The sequence below is a fragment of the Hevea brasiliensis genome, chromosome 4, assembly GCF_030052815.1.
Source record: "Hevea brasiliensis isolate MT/VB/25A 57/8 chromosome 4, ASM3005281v1, whole genome shotgun sequence".
Lineage (NCBI taxonomy): Eukaryota > Viridiplantae > Streptophyta > Magnoliopsida > Malpighiales > Euphorbiaceae > Hevea > Hevea brasiliensis.
Window position 1 is genome coordinate 18382008 of NC_079496.1, and position 21618 is coordinate 18403625.

The 21618-nt window shown below is 31.0% G+C and overlaps 3 protein-coding genes across 5 annotated transcripts; 2 read left to right on the plus strand and 1 right to left on the minus strand.

Moving 5' to 3' along the window:
• The first annotated feature begins 7767 nt into the window (after positions 1–7767).
• Positions 7768–11940, plus strand: LOC110667742 (homogentisate 1,2-dioxygenase). Of its 2 annotated transcripts, none has more exons than XM_021828703.2 (9): positions 7768–8167; positions 8284–8514; positions 8624–8703; positions 9740–9907; positions 10003–10178; positions 10288–10357; positions 10458–10612; positions 11132–11215; positions 11286–11940. In XM_021828703.2, exons 1-9 carry the CDS (start codon positions 7911–7913, stop codon positions 11328–11330), a joined length of 1266 nt encoding a protein of 421 aa, XP_021684395.2. In that variant the 5' UTR covers positions 7768–7910; the 3' UTR covers positions 11331–11940. The 2 variants fall into 2 exon arrangements, with proteins under 2 accessions (XP_021684395.2, XP_021684394.2); XM_021828702.2 differs by having other exon boundaries at positions 7770–8167; positions 11508–11940.
• A 1097-nt stretch (positions 11941–13037) lies between these two features.
• LOC110667659 (basic leucine zipper 34-like) lies at positions 13038–15898 on the plus strand. Its single transcript, XM_021828570.2, has 4 exons — positions 13038–14408; positions 14596–14686; positions 14878–15004; positions 15289–15898. Exons 1-4 carry the CDS (start codon positions 13762–13764, stop codon positions 15444–15446), a joined length of 1023 nt encoding a protein of 340 aa, XP_021684262.2. The 5' UTR covers positions 13038–13761; the 3' UTR covers positions 15447–15898.
• A 685-nt stretch (positions 15899–16583) lies between these two features.
• LOC110667653 (glutamate receptor 2.8) lies at positions 16584–20349 on the minus strand. 2 transcript variants are annotated; one of them, XM_058145511.1, is made up of 6 exons: positions 19827–20347; positions 19531–19737; positions 18221–19446; positions 17729–18038; positions 17270–17649; positions 16584–17168 (listed from the first exon to the last, which is right to left on the minus strand). In XM_058145511.1, exons 2-6 carry the CDS (start codon positions 19628–19630, stop codon positions 16782–16784), a joined length of 2403 nt encoding a protein of 800 aa, XP_058001494.1. In that variant the 5' UTR covers positions 19631–19737; positions 19827–20347; the 3' UTR covers positions 16584–16781. The 2 variants fall into 2 exon arrangements, with proteins under 2 accessions (XP_058001494.1, XP_058001493.1); XM_058145510.1 differs by having other exon boundaries at positions 19531–20349.
• Between the last annotated feature and the right edge of the window lie 1269 nt (positions 20350–21618).

A 21618-nucleotide genomic window follows, 5' to 3' on the forward strand; every position in this document is an offset into this window, starting at 1 on the left:
TACAATTTGAAATTATTGAATTTATTTTAATAATTCATTTAAAATTTTAATAAAACTTTTTTTTTTGTGATTTTTAATAAAATAATTAATTTATGTAATTATGTAAAAAAAAAGGAAAAAAATTAAAAAAAAGTTTAAGGAGAGGCTTATAATGTAAATATATATATAGATAAATATAGATAAATGTCACTTTTTTTTTTCCTCTAATTAATTAATTACTCACATGGACTTCTCTACTAATTAATTATTAATGTCACCCTCTCTTTTTTATATCATGTCTTCTCTCTCTTACAATCTCTTCTTACTCTCCCTTCCAACTAACAGCAGAGCTAGAATGTTATCTTAAGGTGGTCAAATAAATAATATAATGTGATTATAGTGATATGTAAAGTTTTATTATATATATATATATATATAATTAATAGGAATCAAATAAGTTTAAAATTAAATTTTAAGTCAAATAAGTCCTTGTACTTTGTAATAAGACTAAATAAGTTTATACATAATAAAATATTATTTTTTCCTAATTTTAAATATTAAAATTATTTATTAATTTTAATTAAAATAAATTTAAAAAAATTGAAAAACATTATGAATAAAAATTGTTTAATATTAAAATTATTATTTTTAATATTTTATTATTAAAAAATATAAAAAAATTTATCATTGAAAAAATATTTTATTAGGTATAAACTTATTTGATCTTAATAAGAAAGTACAAGAAATTATTTAACTAAATACTTAATTTTGAACTTATTTGACCCTTAACTGAAAATATATATGCTTATTTGATGTTTTCCCATAATTCTATTATGATTAAGAATTCAAAAATTTTCTAATGAATGAATCTAACATTAATTTATAAATAACTAGAAAAATAAACTAAAATATTACTAATATATTAGGAAAATTTTAAATTTATAATAAAATATTTGAAATATGAACAACTAATAAATTGAATAGAGAGCATTAGTTTAAAATTGTATTTTTAACATTATATGCACACATTAGTAGAAATATTTGTGATTTTTCCTAATTTAAAGTAAGAAATTAAATAAAAATTCAAACACAATTAAGTTACAATAGTATATATTTATTTATTTTCTAGTGCCAATCAATAAAAATACATTAAAAATAATTATATAATATTATAATATTTTACATGTTAGTAATCTTTTAAAAATTATAGGAATTTTGGAGGGCCGGCCAGGTCCTTGAGATTCCAACATTATCTCTATTTCTAAAGCACATCGAAAGAGAACGCCATAAAAGAAGAAGAGGGGAAAATTTTTAGTAAGCAGTTGGCTGGAGGTGTAATTGTATATAATAAATTTTTTTTGTATTATGTGTGTGTATTTTTTTGGATTTAATTTAAAAAAAAAAAAAAGAGGGGAGAATACATTTTTGTAACCCTCCATTATTTGTTTGACGACGTCATTTTGGCAAATAAATTTTAATTATGATTAAGTTTCATATGATTTAAATAGTTCAAAATTATATAAAAAAAAATATGTATTATGTTAACCATGATTAACTCTGACTTCTCTATTTTTCTCACTTCTCTATTTTTCTCGGAAGTAAAATTAAAATTATTACAAAAGGTTAAAAAAAAAATAATTAAGGGAGGATGGACAAAAGTTTATAAAAAAAAAGGATGCACAAAGAGAAATTTATCATAAAAAGAGATGGATTTATGAGAGATTTATCAGAGAGAAAGAGAGAGAGAGAAATTTATTATATAGAAAGATAGATTTATGAGATAGTTGGAAAGAGAGAGATGAAAATTTATTAGAGAGATATATCAAATGTAGAGGAAGAGAGCTTTATTACATGGAGTGAGAGATATTTATCATAGAAAGATGTATCAAAGATACAAACATAATTCATCAGATAGAGAAGGAGGAGGAGAGATTTATTAGATAGAGAGACAAAGATTTATTAGATAGAGAGGGGAACAAATTTATGAGAGAGAGAAAAAGAGATATATCATTGAGATAAGGAGATTTATTATTATTAAAAAAAAAACACGGAGATTTGTTAAGGAGAGAGAGAGGGGGATGGATGGATATAGGGTTGGCCACGGTCCGGTTTTAAATAGGAACTGAACCAGTCAAAATTGGTTAAAACCGGAACTGGCTTCGAACCGGACCGAAACCTTCTTTCTGCGGTTTGGTTTAGATTCATATTTTTTAAGAACCGTGAATTGGTAGTTTAGAACCGGATTGAACCGGCGATTTCAAACCGGATTAAACCGGCGATTTAAATATAAAAAAATTCAATAAATATGTTACCTCACTCCTAATTCATTTATATATATCATTAATTCTCTACACAATTATTCCCTGTATTTTTTTCAATTCTTAATATTTTTTCAATTTTTCTCAAATTCTCTAAATAATTATTTTCTACACTCATTTTTATTTCCAATACTCTCTCAATTTTCCTACTTTATTATTTTATATACTTACTGAAATTTTTAATAATATCTCAATTACTTTATTATTACTTTAAATCCTCAATAAACTTTCCAATACCCTCTATTTTAATTCTTTTTCTCTTTTATACTTTTTAATTATCAATTATTATATAATTTAAAAAAAAAAAAGGCAAGTAATAGAACTAGAAAATTTTATTCCTCTAAATCCTAAAGGGATATTTAGGCAAAATTAAGTTCATACACTTTTTGCTAATTTCTTTAAAAAAAATTAATTTCATCTCTAGTTTTTTAATTAGGTTTAAGTCTTTATTTATTAAATTTTTTTAAAGATAAATTATTTTCTTTCTTTTTTTTTCTTATTTTATTTTGATTGAAAGATTTTTAAGAAAAATTAAAATATTTTTACAAATATAACTTAAGTTTTGAATCAATAAAATTTTTTTTTTTAATTTTTTTTGTCTAAGCTACACTTAAATTATCCCTAAACCACTTCCAAACCGTCCTCTAAACTGTCTTGAACCGTTCTTTTTCAAACCGCCCTTTAAACTGTTTTAAACCGGGGCTCAAACCGGAACTGGCGATTCAGGAACCGTCTTTCAAACCATCCCCTGGCGGTTTGGTTCAAGTTCATGATTTCATTGAACCTAAACCGACGGTTTAGGAACTGTAACTGGCGATTCCTGAACCGTGGCCACCCCTAGATGGATAGATAGATACTTAGAGAAATAAAAGAGAGATTTATCAAAGAGAGAGATATAAATAGAGTGATTTATTGAATAAAGAAATTTATTAGAATGGCATAATTTTTTATTTTTTTTTATAAAATTTTTTAAGAATGTTTTATATTATTATTATTATTATTATTATTATTATTATTATGTAATTAAGATATTAGTAGCTGTTAGGTAATATTAATTATTCTGATTAGAGTTAAAATATTAAATATTATTTTAAAAGGTTATTATAAATCAGAATCAATTTTTACATATTTCTTTTAGATTAAAACTGAATTGCACTATAAATATATTAAAACTGAAAGATCCTTCTCTTTGTCACGTGTCTTTATGTGTTTCTTATCGGTAATTTAATATTAGTTATTGAATTAATCAGTGTTATAATAAGTGCAATATGGCATTTATTAATATTCATTAGATATGCTTATTTATTACTAATTTTATATAAAAAAGTATCAATATTACGTAGAAATCTGTAAGGTTACATAAAATATTGTGAAATATTAGATGAAAAATATATTTTTTATTTAACAAATGCCAAATTAGTGCTCCTTTCGTCCCAGAATTATAGGCTTAGTAGGATTTTCACATAGTCTAAGAAAAAAATAGTTAATATGGTTTATAGGCTTAGTTTGATTTTCTCATAGACTAAGAAAAAATATAGTTAATATGGTTTAATTATAATTTTTCCTTTTTTTCCCTATTATACCCTTATATTAATGATCCTTGAAACTAATTTTAGACCTTATCTGTGTGACCTTGTAGGCATATGTATTGAGACCGTAATAATAAAAAAATTATATAACTGTGAAATATATAATAATATATATGGTATGCTTTTTGGAGAAAATAATTTTGAAAAGTAAAAAATGTTTAATTAAATTTAAATGAAATTTAATTTAATTTAAATTTAATTTTACAAATTTATTTTATTAAAAACAAAAAAAAACCTAATTGGACATAATTAGACTCTTTAAGGCCAACAAGGCGCAATAAGAAATTTTGATTAAATAAATAAAAGCCTACAAGTCTTGTTTATTTTTAAAGAAAATAAAAATTAAATCGGAAATTTTCTTTTTCAAGACTCTTTAAATCTTCTTTTTCAGGAATTACATAAACTTTTTATATAATTTTTTTACTTAAATCCTATAAATACCTCATAGAAGAGACACACAAAGGAGGGGGGGGGGGGGGAGAAGAGAGAGAGAGAACAACACAATAAAAAAAAAAAAAAACTCTCATTCAATCTCTTCAGTTCGTTATACTTTCTCTATCTCTCTCCTTCTTTCTTCTTCTTTTTTTCTTCATTTTTCTTTAAGAAACATTTAGAAATTCTTTAAAGTATGTGTTTTAAATTATGAATATTCAAGAAATATGTTATATATTTGTTATTTCATATTTATATGCATTTAGATAATCTCATATGTACATAACATTCATGTTCATGTGATAGATTTGAGGAGAACTTACAACTCTACATATGTTTGTTATTTTCATGTTTTTTATTATTTTTCATGTGATTATGTTTCTTTAAAAATTGTATAAAAATTATATTTGTATTCTTCATGAAATTTTAATGATTTTAGCCTGAAAAATCATACAAAAAGTTTCTGAATTAAGAGAGTTATGGCTGTTTAAAATTAGGGTATCTTTTATCTACGATTTTTAAGATAACCAAATTTTGTTGCCAATATATCCCTCAATTCTTCATATTTTTTCGCAATTCTTGATTCTAAAAATAAGTTCAAGATCTTGTCTATCTTTTTCATTAGTTTCATATGAATGTCTTTTATAGTTTGTGAGATACATTAATTTTAAAAAAGTAATGAAAATCTACATTTGATGTATAACAGTGGTGAACCATAATTTTTGTAAATTATTATATAGAGATTTTAGACTAGATAATAAATTTATAATTTGATATGATATCTTTTCATGCTTTTAGAATTTTTGTATAATATATATATATATATATATATATATATATATATATATATATATATATATATATAAAACTAATTTTACAAATTCAAATACAAAAACACTGTAAATCTATCAAAATCTGAAATTAACATATATGTTTGTAATTTAATGTTCTTCGATAGAAACTTATATTTGCATGTTAATTTAATATTTTATATGATGTAATATGATATTATAAAGTGTTAGAATTAGTTAGATGGACCTATGATCATTATATAGTTTTGACCGACTATAAGTCTATATTGTAAGTAACTAAAATTTTAATTGTAATATTTATTTCATTTTTAAAAAATAAATTGGTAAATAACCGAAGATAAGTATCAAAAAAGGGCAATAATTGCGTAAAATTTATGTGGAGTTTAACGGGAGTAAAATAAAGATTAACTTGCCATAGTAGAAAATAATGTCCTTATTTAAGAGTAGCTTACTTCAATGACAACTGTAATAATTAAAAGATATGTACCCCTTAAATTTTCTTAAAATAATAATTTTATATGTAATATATAGCAATAATAGGAATTTATCAATAACTACTAAAATCAATTTTATTTGTATTTTAACCTATGTTTAGCATGTCAATTAAATTTAATGAAATACTTGGTAAATTGTAAAATAAATTAGTATATTAGAAATAATATTTTTGGTTGTAATTGTTTGCAACCTTTGGGTATTTATTAGAATAAATGATACATGTACATAAATTATTTAGTTTAATTATCTTTAGGGTAACTTAGTAAAAAAATAAAATAGGTTAATTAAAAACTTATGGTTGATTGTAAATTGAACTTATGTGAAAATCAAATTGTCAATAATATATTAATTTTAGTTATTCGGTAAATTTCACTTAATTTAATTTAGCAACCCCATAGATAGGGAGTACTCATGCATAAAAATTATTTATAAACAACTTTTGTTTGAATTACTTGCATGTGCAGATTCAGAAATTATATTTTTTAAGTAAAAAGTTTGATAAAAGAATAATAAATAAGACTTTTAGAAACATTAGTAAAGTGCTGACACTCAAATTAAAAGGTTATACTAGGCGTAAGGGATACTTAATACATTCTCCTTGCGTGCCTAGTATCCCGAACTTAGATATTGAGTTATGGTGATGACGGTTGTGAAATCTCTATAAGGAGTAAGTTATTATTTATGACCCTATTAAAAAATTGGGTATATCAATCAAGTCCTTTGGGTTGTTCCTTCAAAAATTAATGTCTCAATCAAATGTCCCTTACAAGAAACAATGAATATATCCTGGTTATTACTCGAGTGGCGACTCTTGTCTATCTATGCATTTGTGGCATAAATTCTTAATACCATAGTAATATTATAGAAAGACTGTACTTATCAACAGACTCGATTCTATTAAGATTATATAAATTGTATGTCTAGGAAAATGCTATCTAAGGAGGTGATATTTAAGTGAGACTGATATGACTGTATCATCTTTTCTGTATCATTTTTTCTGCGCATTACTTGGTACACTTTATACGATCCTAATAGATAATTTTTTTGCATCACGCCGCATGACTCACACTAATCAGAATTTAATTTTTTAATACAATAACCGAGGTAATAAATTAACAATAGGATTGACTAACATTATACAATGAAGTATTGTATATGAATAAAAAAATTATTTATTTCAATGTATTTGATAAATAGTGATAAAAGTAGTTTGTTTAAATGTTGATGAGCTGATTAATGGAATATAATTACTGATTGAGGTACTATTAAATAGGTGTACAATAAAAAATTGAATAAATTAGTCTCTTCTTAAAAATAGTACTACATTATAAGATAAATTAAAAAAAAAAAACTGAGCTTATTTTTATGTCACAGAGAGGGTAATAAATAGATATATAAGCAATTGCACTTTCAGAGAGATATATATATATATATATATATATATATATATATATATATATATATATATATATATATATATATATATATATATATAAATAAGGAATTGCACTAATTTTTTGAATTATTTCCATTTTTTTTTAAGAGGATGAATCATTTCCATTTAATAACATCAATTATGACCAAACGATTTTTAATGCTCATTCCCCTTTTGACCTCTCTCTCTCTCTCTCTCTCTCTCTCTCTACTCTAATCCATTTCACCTCATCTCCGATTTATTAGATTAGATAAATGCAATTAAGATAGATTTAATATAATATTTAATATTAAATCAAACATCAATAAAAAATATATAAAAAATTATTATTATTATCAAATCAACGAAAAAATAAAAAGAAAAATCTTTAAAAATATTAAAAAAATTATTTAAATTTAAATTATTATACTTTTAAAAAATATTAAGTTTCGAATTTAATAAAAAAAATCTTTTACTATAAGTTTATATCTTAATTGAAAAAATATTTTAAATTTCATAATATTAAAAATAATATTTCATAAATCTAATCCTTTTCTTTTTTGTTATTCATTATAATATACCAGCATTTGAATATATACATTTTCAACTTAATTAAAGTTTCATAATAAAGATTTATTAAAAATAAAATATATGTAATTTGAGTTAGTTTATTGATTAAAGGCATAATCGTCTACCATATTCCGTGTTTAGATGAAGTACCACTCTCGAGGGGAGATGCTGACTTGTCCTAGTACCGCTAAACTTATCTCATGCCACGTCACCACCTCCTCCATTTTCTCTCTTCGCCACCTTCCGTATATCTTTCTCATCAACACCTACCAGATTCACCATTTCCTTTACTCGCTCAATCATGGAGAATACTCAAACAATCACGGAGAACACAAACTTCCACCGCCACCAACAAGTCGTCACAAAATCCGATGGCTGTGATTTCCCCTTTGATGACTGCGATTACCAATCAGGATTTGCCAACAGCTTCGAGTCTGAGGCCATCCCTGGAGCTTTGCCTGCTGGCCAGAATAGCCCGCTCGTGTGTCCTTATGGTCTTTATGCTGAGCAGATCTCTGGGTCCTCTTTCACTTCTCCTCGCAAGCTTAATCAACGCAGGTTCCCTTTTTTTTTCTTTCCCTCTTTATTTGATGCTTTATGGAACAAGATTGATCAACCCCATCCAATCTAGTCGTGGCTTGGTTTAGTGATTCTTTTTTTTTTTTTTTGGGAAGTTGGCTATATCGAATTAAACCATCGGTTACCCATGAGCCATTTATGCCACGGGTTCCAAGTCATGGGAAGATAGTGAGCGAATTTGACAAGACAAACAGTTGTACAACGCCTACTCAGCTACGGTGGAAGCCTGTGGATATCCCCGACTCCCCAACTGATTTTGTTGATGGGTTCTACACAGTTTGTGGGGCTGGTAGCTCCTTTCTTCGCCATGGATATGCTATTCACATGTAATTGGTATTTTCCAAAATGTTTGTTCACTATCTTTTGTTTATAAATGGAATTATGTCGGTTCTGCACGCTTTTATATCAACAGGCAGTATATATATTCTTGTGTAGGTACACAGCTAACAAATCAATGGACAACTGTGCTTTCTGCAATGCTGATGGTGACTTCTTGATAGTTCCCCAGCAAGGAAGTGAGTGACTTAGCAGTCATGATTTTCCTATTAAACAGCGAATTTTTAGTTCGTTACATTTGGTTTAAATTTTTAAGAAATATGGTATGAACAATGAAGATTAGCATGTTCTTAATTGGTGCAGAGTGAACAGATTTCTTGTTTGGTTCATGTTTTTAATAGATAAAACAAAGTCACCTTTGTATGGATTGGTATATTTGTGAAGTAGTGGATAATTGTAGGAGGACAATGATTGAATTTACCATTGGCTAAAACTCTTGAGACTCTGGAGTCTGGAGTTCAAATAGCTAAATGTTCTTGTTCTGTTTTCTGTTAAAAGAAGTTTGTTGACTATGGTGTGTAAAGCTCTAATACTAGTAAGGGGTATTGGTTCCATAAATCCTTAACTCTGAGAAAATTTTCAATTTTATCAGATAATTTGTAATTGGTAGCAATTGCATTCAGGTGTAGGAATCATACCTTGAGATGTTTGTTTATGCTGAATTGGTGCTAAATTGGCATGCTTACAAGAATGGGAGGTTGGGAATTAGACTTATTGACTAAGGCCCAATCAAAGCTGCCTAATTTCCAAACATGCTGCCATTTTGAAGGAAGAGGATCAAAATGGGTTGGAAGGCTTTAGATTCAACTTGGCTGGGCATGTTAACATGCCAAGTTGAAGCCACCTCAACATACTTCTATATGCGTTTGATGCCAAAAGATTTCTAAATTCTTATGCTAACATGATAACATGCCCAAGCAAGTTGAAATGATATTGCTAATAAATTCCTCAATTCTTGTGCAAGCTTTACCTTCTATTGTGTTTTGGTGTGCAAACACTGTATTAAATTTCCAAATCACATGTGTCTATTTCTGTGTCCTCATTAGTTACTTGTGTTGCTTACTCAGAATCTGATAGCGTCTTATATCTCATGTGTTACTGGAACTTTATTTTTCTAATTTCTCCTTGTGCATGTGTAATGCATTATTTACCATGACATGCTTGAGAATTAAAAACTTGAGATATTATTACTGATACTCTTCCCTAGTTGTACAGGGTTATGGATAACTACCGAATGTGGAAAGCTGCAAGTCTCTCCTGGTGAAATTGTTGTTTTACCTCAAGGGTTCCGTTTTGCTGTAGATTTGCCAGATGGCCCATCACGTGGTTATGTTGCTGAGATTTTTGGTACCCATTTTCAGCTTCCTGATCTTGGGCCAATAGGTAACTAATCTCTTATGCAGATGTTGCTAGAGAACAATATAGACTCATTATATATGTTTAGAGTACAAAAGTGGATATGATTTTGTTGTATTTAGGTGCTAATGGCCTTGCTGCTTCAAGGGATTTTCTTGTTCCCAAGGCCTGGTTTGAGGAGTGTTCTTGTCCTGGATACACTATCATACAAAAGTTTGGTGGAGAACTATTTACTGCAAAACAGGATTTTTCTCCCTTCAATGTAGTTGCCTGGCATGGTAATTATGTTCCATATAAAGTAAGTGCACACTACTGTAGTACGTACGAATTCTAGTTTTTAACATGTTGGATGTATAGACATTTTGCGCTTGTTTGATCTGAAACTGACAACTGATTTTTATCTGCAGTATGATCTCAAAAAGTTTTGCCCCTATAATACTGTTTTGATTGATCATAGTGATCCATCAATAAACACAGGTAGATGATGTGGTATCCATACGTTTTCACTTTCCTAGTCTTCATCATTTTGTGTAAAAAGTGCTTCAGCTATTAATTGAAAGTCTGCAATTTATCCCAGTTCTGACAGCACCAACTGATAAGCCTGGAGTGGCATTGCTTGATTTTGTCATTTTTCCTCCCCGGTGGTTGGTTGCCGAGCATACTTTCCGACCTCCATATTACCATCGCAATTGTATGAGTGAATTTATGGGCCTGATTTATGGTGCATACGAGGTGAACTACTGTTCTCATTTATTATAATCAAGCCTTGGGGTGTGCAGTTCCAATTTGGTTTCTGTCTAAGAAACAAAACCGAACTGAATTTGCAATGTCAGTTTGGTTCAGTTCTTTGATATTTTGGTTCCGGTTTCAGTTCATTTCTTCAGTACTTTAGGTTACGGTTTGGTTCTATTTGGGTTTCGGTTCTTGAAAGAATTTTATGCAAATATTGTTATGGAGAGTCATACCTAAATTACCATTTGGGTTTTAAAGTTAATTTACTAATGCACAGAATATTGTACAATATACATTTTAGCTATTACTTAATTATATGGGCATAGACAATTGATAATTTAGAGTTTAGACCTGTAACCATGATGATGATATCAGTCAGATGGATTTTGGGGGGTACTGAAAAGGCAAAACATTTTTCCAATTATATGGCTTCTTGAGATTTCTCTATGCCAATGCTTAAAATATTGCTGACAGAGGGAGACTTGATTCATATTGTTCTTCTCTGTGCTTCATTTTCAGGCAAAAGCTGATGGTTTCCTCCCAGGTGGTGCAAGTCTTCATAGCTGCATGACTCCACATGGTCCTGATACGAAGACATATGAGGTAGAAGTCTTTTAGATAGCTTCATTCACTAATTGCAGTCATTTTTTATTGGGGCTCTTTCTTCCTTCAGGTTCTCAGACGATGGATGAATTCAGTAGAAACCTCATATTGCTAAATGATTTTCTTGGGGTGTGGTGCTAATCTAAATCAATAGTTTCTTTTGTGTGATTAGTATAAATTTTAAGAAGTATCTCTCATTTCAATGTCCATACACTGCTGCATTTCAAAATGTTTAACTGTCTAACAATTCAGCAAACTGTCATGATCTAAAAACACTGTATTTGCTTCACAGACTACCATTGGACGCGGGAATGATGCAGTCCCATATAAAATCACCGATACAATGGCTTTCATGTTTGAATCATGTTTAATCCCCAGAATCTGCCTGTGGGCAGTTGAGTCCCCATTTGTGGATCGTGATTATTACCAGTGTTGGATTGGACTCAAATCCCATTTTTCACATGGAGCAGATCCTAAGAGCAATGGTATATAAAATGGACATCAGGGAAATTGAAAGTAACGTGGCTCAATTTGGTCATCAAACATAAATCTTGGGCGTGAGCTCTGCTGCTCAATTGTCCAGCATGTATGCACATAAAGCAATAATAAGAAAGGAATAGAAATATATATTCAAGTTGGCAAACATTGAAATAGTAAGCTTCTGTATTTGTAATTAGTCGACTGAGCCATGAATATTGAATAATGCATATAATGTCCGTTTCGTCCGTTTCTGCTTCGTTTCTGAATTATATAACAGTCATTTCTGACATGTACAAATAACTGTGTTCTACATGGCAAGTGTTGCAGACACTTGATCACTTGGGACTGGTATTGTTTTTCAAGCGAATGGTTCAGCCTCAGGTTTAGAATTCATCACTGAAGTAGGAGCTTGGAAAGGTTAAACTCAGAAGTGGCCTGTAACATGCTTCTGTTCGTATTTGTGTTGAGTAATTTGATCAACCAGTTGAATCTGATAAAAGCAAGAAAATTGAGTAATAGAACATGGTCCATTTAGTTTTATTGTGAACACTTGTCTTTTGTAAAGTGAGAGACACAGTTTGAAAATGGATGGAACTGTGGAAAGAGGTGCCTGCCTCTTTATAGTAATGAGTTAAAGCATTCTCTTTTTGGTCCTTTATTCATGCTATTATCTCAAAAAACACACAAGTAGCCTTAGTCAGTAGGCCCTTTCCATTTATCCTCCACGTGCAAACTGCAACAATGCCTTTGTAGGGATGACAAAAGGGTAAGAAGTCTGGGAAAAATTAATATATTTATATGGTTACAATATATATATATATATATATATATATATATATATATATATATATATATATATATATATAAAGCTATAATATTTCTAAAATTTATTGAGCAAAGTGTAATTAAATCTATCAAGTGCTGATTATTATTATTATTATTACATAAGAAATTAATAAGGGCATCGAAATGACATTTGTTTATGACAAACTTTCACATAAGCAAGGGTACATAACATCTTTTCACTAATCAATAATCATACTGTCTAAGTACTTTAATTTGATTTATAATAAAAGCATAAACATGCCAACATATGAGAGATGATAGAAGCTACCAAGAAACCTCTATGCATTAAGAGAGAGGCAAAAAGGGATACATACCCTCTCCATGTGAGTCTGATTTAGGGACAAAGCGAAGAAAGGTGGGCTCTTACCAACAGTTCACATGGGGAAGGAGGACATGATTCTTGCTATTGTTTCCTTTATTTCACAGCTCATACTCCCTTAAATCCTACATCCTCCACAATGGAAATCATCAGGTTATGAAGGCGTACACACAGAAGAACAAAGACAGAAGATAGAATAACATATCCAAAACTTTAGTGAATAAACTATATAGTATGTAGAATGTGTTGATGCCAAGAAGAGGGGTCACCTCTGCACGTGGTGGAACTGGCTGATTCCTCTACTTATAATTAAACTACTACTACTGGCGACTTTCCAGTAAAACCATCGACTCTCCAATATCCCAGCTGTTTCTAGCTGTCCCTAATCCACCCCCCCCATGTGACCCACCAGCACCGGCACCACCATCCTTCTTCCGTTCCACCTCTCACACCTCTGGACCTTTAAAAAAAAATTTCTTTTTACCCAATAAAAAAAAATTTCAGAGAAAGGAAAATGAAGGCATGTAACTAAACCCATCATGATGTCGTTTTCTTGCCAGTGCTTTGCTTCTCTCACATAGTTCATATCTCCTTCATTTCTTCCATATTTAGAGTGGTATTAGTTTATATCTCCAAGCTTTTCTATCATTACATTCTTTTCTTGGTATTAGTTATAGTTAGTTCTTTTCTCAATGTATCCTAGCTACTCAGTTTTTTAAGGAGCCGATGATTTTTCCAAATCATTTTTAGATTGTTATATCCTTTGCCTTCTTTGGTCTGTTTTCAGTTGTTGGATATTGATTTTTTTTTTCCCCATATTATCCTGCTCTACATTTATATATATGTACACACACACAGTTTTATCTATCTACCTGTGCTTTTAAGGTTTTGAGAGTATAGCATGGCTCAATTACCTCCCAAAATACCTATTATCACTCCAAATTGGCCTCCTTTTCCTCATCAAACAATGTCTAACTATCTCTCCAATACTCACACCAGCGCCACCGCTGCAGCCGCCGTTGTTGTTGACACCCGTCAACCCTCCTGGGTTGATGAATTCTTGGACTTCACGTCCGCCAGACGCGGCGTCCACCGCCGTTCTATAAGCGATTCCATCGCATTTCTCGAGATAAGTGCAACGCCATTGGCCGAAGACTGCAATGAACAGACAAATAACAACAACATCAATTATAATAAATATAATAATCATAATTCCCCGAATGCCTTCATCTCCGGCAATCATGGGTTCGACAGGCTAGACGACGAGCAGCTCATGTCCATGTTCTCCGACAACATGTCGTTGTCCATACCACCATCCTCGTCGAACCCATCAACGCCGTCCGATCAGAACAGCAACAATGATGAGAAACCAATGGTGGGGTTAGATCAACAATATCATCAACATCAACAAAAAAATGAGCAGCAGCAACTGGCCAAGGCTGAGCCCGGGGAGGTGGAGAGCTCATGCAAGCAAGAACCACCAACACAACAGCCTCTCACATCTTCTAATGGTGACCCTATCATTATTGATCCTAAGAGGGTTAAGAGGTAATTAACCTTCGTAGTAAAATTCTTAAACTTGATAATTCTTTCTTAGTGAGAAGTCTAATTATGGGTTATGTAGGGTTGCATGTGGATAACAATTCAGCAAAATCCTAATGTAAAACGTTGTAATGTTTTTTTATTTGATATTACCATTATATTTATGGTTGAAAATTCAATCTTATATTATCAGAATCTTGGCAAATCGTCAATCTGCTCAAAGGTCAAGAGTGAGGAAGTTGCAATACATTTCAGAGCTTGAACTTAGCGTCACGACATTGCAGGTACATTAATTATTTTAGCTTCTTTTCAATCACTTACATATCGAAATATTTATATATTGCTTGATATTTCTATAAGATAATATCATACAAATGTTGGTATGTTTACTATGTATTGTTTTATAATTTTGAAGATAAATTTACGTAAAATAATTAATTTTTAATGAAAATTGTTTAATTTATGTAAATTGAAGACGGAAGTGTCCGCATTGTCACCAAGAGTAGCATTTCTGGACCATCAAAGGTTGGTTTTGAATGTTGATAATAGTGCTCTAAAGCAAAGGATTGCTGCTTTGGCTCAAGAAAAGATTTTCAAAGATGGTAAGAGAAATTCATTATTGCAAATTTGAATAAATAATCAAGATTTTTGTCACCTTGTTTGATGTTATGAACTATATATATATATATATATATATATATATATATATATATATATATATATATGATTTCTTTGTGAAAACTGTTTTCCACTTAATTAATGGGAATCCCAACACACAGTAAGATATGCAATACTAACTACCAATTTATGTTTAACTTCACTATTATTGTTTTTTTTTTTTTTTTTTACCCTTTTTCCTGTTGTATCCGTCTCCAATTTATGGCAGCTCACCAAGAGGCATTGAAGAAGGAAATAGAGAGACTACAGCAAGTGTATCATCAACAAAACCTTAAGGAGATGAACAGAAACAACAACAATAACAGCAATGGAGCAGCAGCAAACCATATGCAGCATGCGGACAAGGAGGAGCTTCTCATGAACTGAGAAAACAGAAAAGGAGGGTAGTAGACTAGTGGATGAGAAGCTACGGTGCCATTGATTTGATCTGGTGCTCACCTGGGATATCACGTGATGTGTCTCTTTAGAGTGGGGCTCCTGACAAGCTTGTGAGATTGGAATTAGAGAGTTTGACATTGGCACTTGGATTGCTAAGATAGGGTGGCGACAACAACAATTTTTTTTTTAATATTCTTGGGTTGGTTTGATATTTTTCTTTATTTTATTAATTTTTAATGATTAAAATGGCTTATTTTTTGCTGATGATATAAATATTTTGGTGGGGCCATAGAAATTAGAAAGCAGGTGTTTTGGGGTTGGATTGAGGTTGTGCAAGTGTTGGATACATGGAAATGGGATAGGCTTGACTGAGGGTTAAGGAGAGCTTAATAATGATTTGATTATTTTATTAATGTTTTCACCTTTTGTTTTTTTTTTTTTGAAAAATTGTAATTTTTTTTTCTTTCTTTTTTGAAATTCATGAATTGTTGCTTGAGTACTTCCACTCCAAATTTTATATTAGTAATAATTTTATAATTTGACTGATACTTCAACAGTCTAATTGTTAATTGTAAATAATTGATATAAAGAGTTTACTGCACTGACCCTTAATGAATGAAAGCTGACTGTGGACCTCTAGTAATTGACCACTATCATTTACCCAAACTCTTCCAAAATAAGCCAGGGTTGAATTTAATTTGTGTTCACTGAATGAACCAATCGAAAATGCTAAGCTGAATCTCATTATGAAGAAATGAGCAGAGGTTGAGGTTACCAGAGCTCAACTCGTTTGATTTGCAGCCTGAATCATTCTCTGATTTCTCTTCACTTATATGCTTCCTTCAAAGGCCCTAGCTCTTTGGTGTTTAAACCTGCTAGTAATGGGTATAAAAAAAATGGGTACCGGAAAGCAAGCATGTTGATATGGAATGATTATTAAGTGTATTCGGTATACTATTTCTCATAATTATATGAGATCTACTTTCTATATTATAAGGAGGATTCACTTTTCTGTAAAGAAGAGAGCATTACTTATATGTTCACTGGGAGTATTCTGTAATATTCCTAAATCCAACTTCTTAAACCAGAAAAACTAAGCCTTGAATGCTAGTTAATGGTTCAGGATCCTGAAACTTAGTTTTCTTTGAGTTGCCCATATATTTCCATCACAAAGGAAAAAGGAAAACATAATTCTTAATAAGGTCAGTGTATGATTATTATCATTATTTTAGATATATACACCTGTTTTAACTTTGTACATAGTGCTAAATAAAATTCATAATGTACAAAGTGGAATTTTTTTTTTTTTTTTAAATTTGATATCTAAACTGGGTGTAATGCATCTGGAGGGGAATTTCCATGGATTTCAGCATTGCTTACTCTTCTAGTGAAATGCTTCTTTTGAAAGCGCCAGTGTTTCATTACAGCCAACATCAGTCTCCATATTGATTTGTGTTTCAGCATAGAATTAGCTTTAAGCAAAACGTAGGAGACAAGAGCAAGTGTTGATGTAGCTCCAGTTAATATAAAGAGTATTCGAAAGCAGCTGGGGCCAAGGCTGGGATTTTCATCATCCAAATCGATATCCCTGTCCCTGCACTGGTTTGATGGAACCATGCTGTTCTCTAGCTCTAGTAGCTTTCCACTTTCTGATACCTTCAGTAGAGCTTCATTCATGCTGGCTAATAATGGAGATCCTCGCGGAAATGCCTGAAGCAGAAATCAGAAATGCTTAATTAGTTTTCTTGCAAGGTTTTATATAGCAAGTAGTGCAATAACTTGGATTCTTCAAGGAAGGAAAGAGATATTACAAATCCAAAACCTCCAACTTTGTATGTTGGCCCAACTTTCACAAAGCCCTTGCAGTATTTTGCCAAGAACACTTTGGCCAAAGGAGCTTCAAGAAAAGCAGCAGCAATTTCCTTGTTCTTGAGGGCTTGAGCATATGCATCTATTGAGGAATAAGTCCGCAACCTGTTTTGATCGTAACCTAAAACATCAACCAAATAATCTTTGATATAGGAACCAGTACAATATCCAACTTTTGCACTGTTATTTAGTTCTATAGGTTCAAGCCTCTGGACGGTGAGCACACTAGCAAGGTTTGCTGTGTAAGTCTGTGTTATGACCAGTGCCACAAACAACCACACTACCATTGACATTCTTGATAGATTGCTGTGTAATTTTTCCCCTACATGAAATAACATTAGTCGGTTATATTTTCTTAAATGCTTTGGCAAGGAAAATAAAAGAAAAATAGTTCTTCTTACCAGTCAAGGAGAAAAGAGTGGTGAAGGATAACCAAAGCAAGACTCCTATTTGATTTAGCAGGGAGCCTCTGAGGTCATTGCAGTGATTTCTCTCTATCAACCAAACAACAAAACCATTATAGATATTTATGGCTGCAATTAGCACCCACATAGATTTTGTGAAGGGCTTCATGAATAACCATGCACTGCAGGATGTTGATCGAGTGGGAACTATCAGCATCAATCCTGTTTCAGTGTAGGGATGAGTAAATTCTGCATGCTTATATCTGTTGGAAAATATTGACACGTCTCCAACTACTGCATCAAAATTCTGGCAGCATGGAATTAAAGTTCCAAATATAGTGATTAGTCTCAGATTTTTCACAAAATTATTTGTAATTATAGAAGATGATTGTAGTTTAGAAGATTAGTGCAGAAAAAGATAAAATCCAATTTCCCCAAATAAATAAGGATCACAAGAACCTGAGCAGAATGACCAAGTTCGTGTCATACCTTTAGATGAATCTGCTTCACCAGCTCATTGTAAGAATTTCCATTAAATGGAACGAACTTGTACGGCAAACAGAATGGCAAGCGTTCTAGTGTAGCATGGAAGACATCAATTGCGAAGCCAGTGAAAGATAAATTATTTCCCAAGCGATCTTGTTGCACATTCACATATTCTGTGTAGCCTGACATTGTAGGGACACCGATTCTTAGTGGGTTGTCGCTTGTTCGTATAGTCCATCCTCTTGGTGTATCCCGAGGTCCCCCTGGCCATAAAACATGGTAATCATTCATTGAAGAGGTGTAATTAGCACCTTTACCAATGGTCTTGGAGAAGCCAAAGCCATTTGACCAAAACCCAAGTTCTCTGTAACTCTTTCCCATTATATTGATGATCTCAAATGTATATTTTGGAGCCACTTCCTGGTTGATGAACTGAATTTTTCCAGATAAGTCATGATATTTGGTAAGCAATTCTTGGCCCCCAAAATTAGTTTCATTGATTGCTAGAGCCATTGTCCGGAGAGCATCATAGGCCTGCACTGCAAAAATTCCTGGCTCATTGTTATCCTCTTCAGGATGTTGTGTGCTAAATCTTCTGCGAAATCTTTTGTAAAAATCCTTAAAACATTGCCCTGTTTCAGGGAAATAGCTTTTGACTCCTACAATTCCTTGCATTGAATTGATGATAGAGGCATTAATTGAATGGACAAGGCTTGTAATGGGATCTGTAGTGATCCATACATAGTCCTGTTCCATCATCTTCAATTTGTTAGCTATTTCAAATAGGCGTGCAGCCAATGATAAGGAAGCATGAACAATAAAGACTCTAAACTGCTCTCTCTGAAGAGCTTCAAGATCTTCAGACAAGGAAGAAGCAGCAGCAAAAGGAGAAAGGCTTATAATTTGCCTGATGTCTGCACCTACTTCTCTCAGGGCATCATAGAGATACGGTATGACTCCACCTGCCATAGAATCTTCATATAATACAGTTACTTGATGCCAATTCCATGACTGAACAATTGCAGCAACGGCTTTCATTTGATCGTATTTGTTTGGTGAAGCTTGGAGTAGGAAAGGCCATTTCTTTGCTGCCCATTTTGGAATAGTGTCAGCAAAAGAAAGAATTGGAACCTGACTTTGATTGCTGGTGTCAGCAATTACTGACACCTCTTCCCAAGTCTGCAATCCTAGAATGGCTTCCACTTCTTGTGTGTCAATAAGTTCCTTAGCTGTATATGCAAATACAAGAGCTTGCTTTAGTTTATCATATTGCAAGTATTTATCCAATTCTACTAAAAATAATGCTTGCTTACCTGCTAGAGCTGCTCTGATGGGATCCCCTTGAGAGTCATGTATATGCAGAGTCAAACTTTGTTTACTGTGGCTATAGAAATCCTCCGCTGCAATTTCCATAGCTAATCTTTCTTCCTTACCAATACGAGAACTCTCATCTATAATAGCACCAATAATGCCTTTAACACGGTTGCTATGCTTTGTCCTGGTGCTTCCATCCGCAGCTGCTGCACTTGGGGTACATAACAAATTTAAAGCCAAGAAATAGAAGACAAATTGAAAAGTATGCATTTTGTTCATTAATGGCAAACTATACCTCTCTTTTCCTATGTATATGCGCACTCTCCAATATATATAAACACGTATAGTCTTTGGTCAAGATCAAGATTTTCCTCCTCTTTTCTTTGCTCGGGTCGACATCAAGAATAGTAGTATTTGTATTCTCAAAAAAAAAAATAAAGTAATGCTTTGTGCTCAAGTGTTTTTTTAATGTAATGCTTTGTATGTAATCAAGTAATTTTCTTATTTAAAAGTGCAAGAAGTAGAAAGAGAAAAACAACCCTAAGCGCAATTGTCGCATTAAGAAGTACAATAAACAGAATTGCTCAGACTAGACCCAGTCAAGGGCTGGTTTAATCAAAATTGGTTTGAATCAAATTTAGAATTGTTTTGGGTCAATAATTTAAGGATCTAAATCAAAATCGGACCAGCTATAAATTGCCAGTTTCGGTTCTCTTCAGTTGGCTCTAAGCCGAAGCAGGATCAAAACCAGTGGTTCAGTTTAAACAGAATTATTCGTGGACTAAAAATTTTTGAATTGGAACTAAAACTGTTAAAAATTGAACCGAACCCGAAATTTACTGGGAACCAGAACCAGCCCAGACTGGATAGACCTAGCTCTCAAACACACGAATTTTCAAAATTATCAAAGGAAGAAGGCCCTGAAAAGCATAACAAGCATTTTTACCAGAGAAGTTTTATTAAAACTAATGCTAGCAAAATTTGTATGAACATATTTTCTTCCCTAACAGACCAAAACACAAACATCTAGAGGGCAAATGTGAACCAAAGACAACAGAAAATTTTGAACTGGTAAGCAAAATATGATTAGAATGTCATACAAATAAGACGAACGGGTCAGTATGCATCCATGAAATTAATTTTCTTATTTCAACTAAATATTTGTTATTTGGTAGCTAAAGAACAATATCAGAATTAGAAATTTGATATGATGGGAAGCAACTTTGGAATTTCCCCGTAGGATTAATGCAGCAGCTTGTGCCTTACTTGAACCGCCCAAATTAACGAGGACTATGCACAACTTTGAAAAACTTACTTTCATGCGCTTGACTTTCCTCCCTTCTTATGATTACCACCTTTTTTGACGCATGACTTTCTTTATTCTTTTGAGTGAATCTTATCTAAAAATCATGGTAGGACTTAATTTGATACCATATATAATATTCAATCCAATTTATAAACCTAAAACCTTAAAATAAAAAGATCCAAACACTTTTAATATAATATTGTATATTTTGTAACTAGATGTAGATGATAGTAGTTTAATAACTTTACAAATAGAGATTGACATTTTATTTTTTAAGGGTGATTATTTAGTTAATTGAATCGAATTAAATTAAATTTTACTTAATTGAGTTTTTAATTCATTCAAAATATTAATTGAATTAAATTAAAAATTGAAAAAAGCTGAATTTAATTAAAATAAAAAATATTTGCCTAATTATTGATTATAATTGAACTGCAGAAAAAATATATTATGTATTTTACATTATTAATTAATTATTAATAAAATATATTTATAATTTTTTTGTTTATAAAAAATAATAAACATAATTTGTTATAAAAATATTATAATTACAAGCTAAATATCATTAATAAAATTTAAAAATAATAATTTAAATTAATATATTAATTAATGAAAATTTAATTATTAAATTAAAATTAATCAAATTAATAATTAAAAAATAAAATTTTTTAAAATTATTGATAAAAATAATCAAATTAAATTCACTTTTACCAAAATAATCCAATTCATACTCCCCACAAATGGGAAGCAATGCCTCAAAAAGAATGAATTAATGTTGTGC